This window comes from Pipistrellus kuhlii, unplaced genomic scaffold (genome assembly GCF_014108245.1).
Source record: "Pipistrellus kuhlii isolate mPipKuh1 unplaced genomic scaffold, mPipKuh1.p scaffold_m20_p_70, whole genome shotgun sequence".
Taxonomy (NCBI): Eukaryota; Metazoa; Chordata; class Mammalia; order Chiroptera; family Vespertilionidae; genus Pipistrellus; species Pipistrellus kuhlii.
In genome coordinates this window covers 57501-66958 of record NW_023425574.1, presented here as the reverse complement: position 1 = coordinate 66958, position 9458 = coordinate 57501, and the positions used below count along the sequence as shown (strand labels likewise).

The 9458-nt window shown below is 63.1% G+C and overlaps 1 protein-coding gene across 1 annotated transcript in view; it reads left to right on the top strand.

The window, feature by feature from the left end:
* Window positions 1-2311: 2311 nt before the first annotated feature.
* TSHZ3 (teashirt zinc finger homeobox 3) overlaps window positions 2312-9458 on the top strand; it is a 17750-nt gene continuing 10603 nt past the window's right edge. Inside the window, exon 1 of the mRNA XM_045575839.1 lies at window positions 2312-2498. Coding sequence (XP_045431795.1) covers window positions 2312-2498 — 187 coding nt within the window. The remainder of the gene's footprint in view (window positions 2499-9458) is intronic.

Below are 9458 nucleotides of genomic sequence, written 5' to 3'. Positions count from 1 at the left end.
CCGGGCCTCAGTGCTCCCAGCCCCCCGGGCCTCAGGCCTCGGTGCTCCCGGCCCGCCCCGGGCCTCAGTGCTCCCGGTCTGCCCCAGGCGCTGGGCGGTGAAGGGAGGGCAGGGGGTGACCAGATGACACACCCACGCTGGGCCATCAGGTGGATCCATGCGCAGCACGCTCCCCTCCCCCACCTCTCCCGTGCTCCCAGCAGCCATTCCAGCCTCCTGCCCTGAGCAGAGGCCTGCGTGGCTGCTGGGGGACTCTGGCCTGAGCGGGGAGAGGCGTTTGGGTGGAGGAGGGAGGTGTAGCTCCCGCCTGCAGAGGGGCTTCGTCCGGGCTGGAGACTGAGCTTCCTGGACGTTTAATGGCTGTCCCGGCTGCAGGGCGGGGCCTGGTGAGGCCCATCTCCGCGCCCCCCCGCCCCCCCCCAGCTCCCCAGGCCCTGCCCTCTCTTGTCTGCAGGGGCTGGGGCTGGTGGAGGAACGGGGTTCTATGGCCAGAAATGGCTGTCTGTGCTGGACGCCGGCCAGGTGCCAGGCCCTGTGCTGAGTGCTGATGTGCAGTCCCATCTCCTCTTACAGACAAGGCTCAGAGCTGTGTCTTACCAAGTCCCCAGCCTCAGGGCCGACTGGAAGGTGAGCCGCGGTCCTGGACTCTGGCCTGTTGGCCCCGTGCCCCGTGCCCCGCCAGGAGCCCGCCTCCTCCCGGGACGCCCCGAGCCTGACCAGCACCCGGCAGACACCTGAAGCCCCGCACGCCGGGCCCTGGGAGGGAGCCCCGTCAGGAAGCAGGGATGCACGCAGGATGGCCCGGGCCCCCAGCTCCGCCCAGGCAGTGAGATAAAGGAGGGCGGGCGTTTCCGTCCTCCGTCTGCCCTCACTCTGCCCTGCTCCCTGGCCCTGGTCCTTGGGGTTCTGTCGCCGGGTCTGAGGAGAGAGGCTCGCTCTGTGGGAGCGGATGGGAGGTGGGAGCGGGCGCTTGGCAGAGGCCCAGCAGCTGTGACTTGACCTTGTGATGACGGAACCGGGTCCTGGGGACGGGCACACGCTGCTCAGCGCCAGGAGGACGCACCATGGCATGTGCTGTCCCGGGATGGAGACCAGCTCCTGGAGCTCCCGGGAGCCCCTGGGGGGCGTCACCGCTCCGGGGAGCCCCTGGGGGGTTCACCGCTCCGGGGAGCCCCTGGGGGGGGGTTCACCCTCCGGGGAGCTCCTAGGGGTGCAGGCAGCCCCTTCGCAGGCCCGACCAGCAGGTCAGCAGGTGCAGGGACACCCAGCATGGCCGTCGCAGAGCAGTTCTGCTGAGTGAAGAAGTCAGGCATAGAGGAATTCATGCTGGATGATCCCACTTACAAAATCCCTGACGCTGAAAACTAATTTATAGCGAGCAAAGGTAGATGAGTTGTTTTGGGACTGTGGGTGGGAAGAATCACGAGGGAAGAAATATCCAGGGGCATTAGAAACACTTTAGAGGTGACACGTCAGTTCTATAGCAAAGGAAAAGTAGCAGTGGAAGTTTCAGAGCAGGGATAGGACTGATTTCGCTATTTCTCGCTACAGCTACCTGCTGGGATTAGTGGAGCTGGGTTTGGGGACAAATTATTGAAGGATGTGGGCTTCTTTGGAGGGAAATGGGTGGCAGGTTTGAGGAGAAATGTGGATTACGCGTCCTCTGTGTGTCAGACCCCGTGTAAATACTTCACATGGATGATCCCATCGAACTCCCACAAAGACCCTTGGAGGTGAGTTCCGTTACCCACACTTACAGGTGGGAATGGGGCGGCGAGAGGCCGAGCCACCGGCTCCATGACCCAGAGGCAGTGCTGGCGCCTGAGGCTGTGCAGACAGCGGGGGTCCTGGGGGCGCGGCGGGCACCATTCTGAGGACGTGCTTGTTCCGGTCACAGATGTGTCCCAGGGGCTGGCGGGCTGTTCCCTCCCCTGGCCACAGCCAGAACCTCGCAGGGGTCTCGGACGGTGTGTCAGTCTTCCCAAGCAAGAGCCCTGATTGGGTGGAGACCGCTGAGCGGGCAGGTTCCCGGCATATAGGGGGTGTTTGGGGGGGATTGCTGCCTCTGGTCCATGCAGGCTCTGGCCACCTGAGAAGGACCGCCGAGCCAGGTATGTCTGCACATGGAGCTCCCACCCCCCAGGGGGAGGCCACTCTGGAGCACCCACCCTCCACTTCCAGAGGGAAGCGGCCGGTCTGCTGAGGACGGCCCACCTGGCTGGTCCTCCCGGATCAGGCACCGACGGCCGGACCAGGGTGGCCGCCAGGCCGTGGGCTCCATCTCCACTCTGCCTGCCCGGTGGACGTTCCGATGCCGTTCCCTCATTGTGACGTGGTGAAGGCCAGGAACCCGGCCATGGGGATGATCCCGCTGCAGTCACCTCCCCCTGCCCCAATGTCAGACGTCGGCTTATCTTCCAAACGCCGAGAGCAGGACAGGCCTGCACCCCGGTGCCCGGCGTGCCAGCCTCCCGCGCTGCGGCCACACCTGCGTGCCAGTGAGCGCCACGGGGGGAGGCCCGGGGCGCGGGGTGGGAGCTGGGGCATCAGGGCCTTCAGTTCCGCTTTATCTCCAGCTTGAAATGGAGGAAAACAGACAAAAAACAAATAAGAAAGCTAACCAGTTGCGTGAGAGCTAGCAATTTGCTGGCTCCCGATGACAGACACTGCATTATCATAATTGTCTCTCCTACATGATGGGACAGAAAAATAATAATGTCATTTTATTTATAGCCGGGGTGGCCCCTTTGTGAGAGGCACACAAGTCCCTGCCAAGTGGAGTAGGTCAAATGACATCTCCTGATCAGGCCTGTCCAAAGAGATCACACGTGAGTGGCAGGTAATGGAGAGCCAGTGACAAACCAAATCTGCTGCAGAAATAAGGCTGCCAGGCCTGCCAGCTCCCCATTAGGGGCCCGCCCGCGGACGGCAGGCGGCCTGACGCGCGGCCGAACGCCTAAATCAGCCAAGCGCCGGGGCTAAAATTGTGTATTATCATTGGAAATGGCTGTTATTTCCTCGGTAACATGTCTGTTAGGGCTTTGTTTGTCTCGGGCTGACCCACGGTCGGAAGTGGACGTGGAAGGAGGCAGGCCCCAGGGACGGCCGGGCCCCCGAGTTCTGGCCGTTATTACCTGGCCTCCGTGGCTGGGCCCCGATGGGGCGCCCCGGGGCCTGCGTCCTGCTCCGGTGAAGGGAGGGGTGCTCCCCTGACGGGTGGGGCCAGGTCCCCCGCCTGAGCTCCTGTGCCCTGCGCGTCGCTGCATCCCTCCCGCCTTCTCCGCCATCGCGGCTGGGCTGTCCCAGGCCACACGAGCCTGGAAGCTTCCGAGCACAGGGGGAGAGGCCCGAGCAGGGGGGGGAGACGGAGGGAAGGGTGGCGCCCGCTCCCTGTCCACCCGGCCTTGCGGGGCAGGGAGGGGCGGAGGCAGCTTTCCTGAGACGGGGAAAAGGCGTGGGACTGGACTGTGCTTCGTAGACCTGGTGGCGAAAGGGCTTCGGTGGGACACGAAATTTGCCATTTTTTTAAATCTCTGGAGGTGACACGGGGTGGGATGCAGACAAACACGCCAAGGAACACGGGGAAGCCGGGCGGCGAGGCCCCGGAGAGAAGCAGCCCGGTCCCGGGCCGCCCAGGTGGTGCTGCGGGTGATTTGTATTCTGCAGTGCATGCTGGGATGTCACAAATATTATTAAACATTGAAATGAGTATCCTAGTTAGCTAATTAGTATGTTCCTCTTCCTTTTAATAATCCCGGTGCATTTTCTTTCTTCCCTACCTCCATTTTTATACACGTGGTAACCCTAAAGAATATATTTAGAAACATAATTAGTTATAATTAGAAGCAAACAAACCTGGCCCGGGGTAGCTCAGTTGGTTACACGGAAACGCAGGTAACGGTGGCAGAGTCAGACACCACGGTTCCTGCCGCCTGAGGAAGGGATGGTCCGTCACACACATGCACACATACGCTCACACACGCGCGCACACACATGCACACTCACGCGCGCACACACACGCACGCACACGCACATGCACACTCACACACGCACACTCACGCGCACATGCACACACATGCACACACGCACGCACATGCACACTCACGCGCACATGCACACTCACGCGCGCACACACACACGCACACGCACATGCACACACACGCGCACGCACACGCACATGCGCACGCACACGTGCACGCACCCCGGTGCACGTGTACACACGTGGGCCTCCGGGACGGAGGAGCCAATGCTAGAAGTCTCTCTGGCTCGGCCGGGAAGTTTCATGGCCTCTCGTCCCTGGATCCTCTTCCATTAACTCCGTCTGTGAGTCCCGGAGACACCGTGTCAGAGCCGTGGCGTCAGTCCCGGTGATGAGAAGAAGACAGACGTTTGACTGTTAGGTCTCCTGGCAGGAAATGTGGTCGAGGAGTCCCTTCCAATTTGTCAGGCGCAGCAGCGGGCTGGGCTCCGCGGGAGGCTGGCAGCCCGGCCCCTCACATCACCTGTCGGGGGGACCCTGGGCGAGATCCGAAGCGACAGGCTGCATACGCAGGCCCGGGCCAGCTCCGCGTCCGGCTGTGTGCTCGGGGAGGACCACCTCTTCCCTGCCGGGCAGGCGGTCACCTTTGACATCTGACCTGTCCTGCGGAGAAGCCGGGGCCGCCTTGCCTGGCTGCCCCCACACCTCTGTGTGAGGGGGGCTTAAACCGGCCTGCGCTCCTGCTGGCTTTCGAGTGAGATTTTTTTTTTAATTTCTCTTGAATTATGTAAAGAAGCATCACAAGATATTTACGATTAAAAAAGCAGATATTCTTTTTATACACTGATAAAATTGGAAACGTGGAAGCGCATTTGGAAGTGTAAACAGATGGGTAAAGATATTTGCTGGGAAGCATCTTCCTGCTCGCTGCTCGGCTGCGCGCTGCTCTGGAGTCGGCTCACGGGACCAGCAGGATGGGCCCACCTGGCTTCCTCGGGGAGCGGGGAGCGGGGAGCGGGGGGGCCCCTCTTCACCCCGATGCTGCAGGCGAGCCCTCTGCTGCCTGCTCCCTGGTGCTCAGAGCGCTCCCTCCGCCTCTGAGCGAGCAGGCGGCCTCTGAGCTCCTCCCTCCTCCGGGTGCCAGCCCAGACCTGGCTCCAGAGGCCAGGCACCCTCCCTTCTCCCGAGGTCTGGCCAGGCTCTGTCTTTGCTGGGGACCCGGCCCTGTATGGGCTCCGTGTGGGAGGTGCCTCCCAACGCCAGGGTGCAGAGCCACCGCAGAGGAGCCTGGGAAGGAAGGAGGAAGGCAGCGGCCAGGTAGCGGGGCCATCACACCACGCGTTTCGGTGGCGGAGGCCTCGGGTCAGGTGATGCGGCAGGAAGTGAAGACGCCCCGAGGGGGTCTCCTGGCCTGGGGGTGGCGTGTGGGTGGGGTGCCCCGAGGGGGGGGTGGGGAAGGGAGAAACGGCGGTATTTTTCACAAGCCGATCTGAAATGCTTTTAGAATTGTTCAGTAGCAATAATCTGTCAACAGATTACAATTTTGCTTAATTTTAATGTGGCTAACTTAAGATGGTTGTATAGTAAATTTATGCAACTGATCACAGTTATTAAATTACCGCGTCTGCAAAGGAAGCAATCAAACCCCTTATTACAGTTGCTGTGAGTGAATGCTAAATGTCACAGAGCCACCAGTGCGCTGCGGGGAGCCGCACTCCAGTTAAAGATGCATAAAATATCAGCACTTTTTTAATGCTTGTGCATTCAACAAAGACTCCCATCATAATTAACTGGAATGGAAATAAATAATTCTTACAAACTACCTCAGAAACAGTTGTGCTACAGTTTTTGTCAAAGTCTGCTGCTCTGGAGCGAAGTGCGGGCCCCTCAGACACACTTCCTGACTCGCATATGCTATAAAATATTTAAACCTCACTGAGAGCTTTGAGAGCGATGTTATAAATCCAACCCTCGGCGCTAAAACGTAATTTATGGTGATTAATTTAATTACACACTTGGAGGTTCGGATATTTTAAAAACAGGAGATTACCTTTTTGGGGGGCCGGGGTCCCAGGCTGCCAGTTCTCTCTGTAAACACCTGAGGGTGCCCGAGGGGCCGGCTCCACCAGGAAGGCGGGCGGTCCGGGAGCTACGTCCCAGCCCGGTCACGGGGCCCTGGTCCAGCAGGCTCCTCCAAGTCCGGTCCGTGCGATGCCCACAGCACGTGTGCACGTCGTGGGACGTGCGGGAATCCCCGGGGCCCGTGGCAGGCCGGGGCGCCGCCCCCAGGGTCTCCACCAGTGTTAGCGGGCAGCATTGGGGCTGCCCTGCCTTCATGGCGTCTCTCTGAGGCCGTTTGCGTTGGCCGGCGTGGGCCACAGCCACGTCAGTGGTCCCAGCTCCGGGTTACCCGCGGGCCGGCGCCCACACGTCGGGGCTGTGGGGTTTTACCATCCGCCCTAGCGGGTCTTCGCACTGCAGGGCCCGTGGGGCCTGGCGGGAAGGAGGAGAGCCGCAGGCGGGCTGAGCAGCGCCCAGCACCTGATCCTCACCCCTGAGCCAGTCCTGTCCACCGAGCAGCCCGTGGTGGCGGCTGGGCCGGGAGGTGGCCTGTGGACAGGGCCCTCCTGCAGGCTGGTGAGCTGGGCTGTGCGGACCGAGTGCCCCGTCCAGCCAGGCCCCAGCCTCCCGGAGAGAGAGGTGCGGCCGGCACCTGTGGGCATTGTAGCTCACACACTCCCGATTTTTCCTGTCGGCGCCCGGCAGGGATCAGACGTCAGGCAGCAGATGCACACGGAGCGCGCTCACTGCGGGCACGTTTGTCTGGAATTGTTCATTCTGGTTTCTGGTGTGGGCCACTGTGCCGGCCTCATGGGGGCGTCCCTGTGTGCAAATGCAGATGAGCCGTGGGCACTCGGCGCCCGCCCCGGGGGCCTGCCGGCTAGAACCTCAGCTCCCAGCGTCTGTCTGGTCCTGGGGCCTCTCTCAGGCCTCACTCGGGGACCAGAGGGACAGTTTCAGGTGGATGTGGCCTCTGTGTCGGTGTCCGTCCTCCGATCTGATGAGAAAGTGAAGCGTGCACAGCATTGTGGGGAAAAGCAAGTGCACCCTCACAAAGATCCTTAGGGAAATGCACGTGGCTGGGAATGGGGAGGAGACAGCCGGACGTAATAAACATCAGATTCTAGAATCTCTTCAAAAGAACCCATTTTGGTTCAATATAACACCATTTCTGAAAGGACGGCGAACACGGCCGCCTGGAGGCGGAGTGCCCTCGCCCTCTGTGGGCCGTGCCTGGACCCCGTGGCTGGCCGTGGCGGCGAGTCCCGCCTCCTTCGCGCTGGCCTCCCGGAGCACACGTGTGGGGTCCTGGGGACCCTGGGCTGCAGCCCGGGCACCGGGTCGCCCCCAGAGCCTGGGAGCAGGCCCTGGGCTCCATCCCCGAGGGCAGACTTGCTCTCTGAGATGAAGGCGATTCCGGCCTCACACAGGTGGGTGCACGGACGCCCCCCGCTGGAAGTGTAAGCAGTTACCACCTGTTTGCAGCCCGGGCAGCTGCAGAGACCGATGTCCCTGGTGTTGGGGGAAGGGGGTCAGGAGCCAGGAGACCCGAGGTCACATCCTGGCTCTGTCTGACCAGCTGGGCACTCAGCGGGACCCGGTGTCCTCACGTGGGACGTGGGTGGTGTGAGGAGACGGGTGGCGGAGCAGGCAAACCCCACATCACCGCGAACACAAGAATAGCAAGGAGCCCAGGCCTCCCGCTGCCCTCTCACCAGTCAATGCCGGCGTGTCACTGCACCAGAGCCGCCTGGCTGGGGCTCCTTCCGACCCTAACGGGGCTGCTCGGTGGACAGGGCTGGCTCAGGCGCGAGGCTCAGGGGCTGGGCGCTGCTCGCCCCGCCTGTAGCTCTCCTCCTCCTCCTCACCACGGGGCCGCGTGGGCCTCGGTCCTGGTCTGTGATGACGCTGGAGCCTCTCTGGGCACGTCCGGCTCAGCTGGGCCCGGTGCCAGGCCCTCATTGGTCACTTCCACGCGCCCGCACCGGGCACAGTATGGCGAGGCCAGACAGGGCACTGGCCCGGTGATGTCCTGGCCATGGCGTCTCATTTCAATCCCAGTGCTGCCCCCGGGCGCCGGCGTGGGCTCCCGGCCCCGCCCCCGGGCACCGGCGTGGACTCCCGGCCCTGCCCCCGGGCGCCGGCGTGGGCTCCCGGCACCGCCCCCGGGCGCCGGCGTGGGCTCCCGGCCCCAGGGCGCCGGCGTGGGCTCCCGGCACTGCCCCCGGGCGCCGGCGTGGGCCTGGCTACATGAGGTGCCGCTGGAAGGCGGGGCGGCCACCAGGAGGGGGCGGGCAGGGCTGCTTTGTGTGGGGCGCGGCCCTCCCTCCGGGGAACACGGGACTGGTCCCTCACCCCTCAGCCTGATGCCCCTGTGTCTCCCCAGCAGGGGTGGCCCGGGCCCGGCTCCCTCACAGGCCCCGTGCGGCCACCACCGTCCCGCCCAGCCCCGGAGGAAAGCGCCTCAGACGCGCTAATGGCGGGAACGGCTCCGCTGCAGCCTCGAGGAGCTCCTCCGAACCGTGTTTAACGTAAACACGCTCTCAGAGATCTTTCAAGTGATTGACACGAGCTGATGCGCGCCACGGCGGCTTCGCATAATCTCTCTCAGGCGCTCTGCGCCCGCTGTCAGTGCTCCCGTCGCAGCCCTCCTCCCACCCCCGGCCTGAGCAGTCCCCCAGTGCGCGCCCCACGGCTCCGTGGGCGGCAGGGTGTGGGTCCGGCAGTTCCTGGACGTGACTTTCTCCGGAGAAGCCCCCGGGAACCGGGGATGGGGCCCTGGGCAGCCCGTGGTCCTGTCAGCAGGAGAGGCCTGGACCCACCCCCTGCGGCCCGGAGCCCCGCCCCCGAGGCCATCGCAGAGGAAGCTGGTTGTAACCCACTTTCCCAGCTGGGCTTTTTAAATGTCAAACTGAGGCGTCTTTGATATAAAAAAGAAAGAAGCCTGGTGCTCGATTATGATCACATCTAACCGCCCTGGTCCGTGAGCGCTGTCCCTGTGCAGTGAGGTGACCTGGGTCAGGATCACAGGCTCTGCCTCCGCGGGAGCCGCCTGTCCCTGCAGGCCCTCCAGCCCGTCTCCAGGTTTCTGGTGCTCGGCAGGTGGCGGGGGCACTGGGGGACAGGGTTACAGCTGTGTGCATGGTGGGGGACGGGGTTAAAGCCGTGTGCAGGGCGGGGGAGGGGGTTAGAGCCGTGTGCATGGCGGGGACGGGGTTAGAGCCGTGTGCATGGCGGGGGACGGGGTTAGAGCCGTGTGCATGGCGGGGGACGGGGTTAGAGCCGTGTGCAGAACATTCCTGGGGCTGCTGGAGCTGCAGTCCTCAGAGGAAGGTCAATCAGATCCCAGGATCGGTGGGGCCATAGGATCCCGCTCAGGGGAGGTGCTTACCTTCGCAGGGAGAGTCTGCGGGAAGGG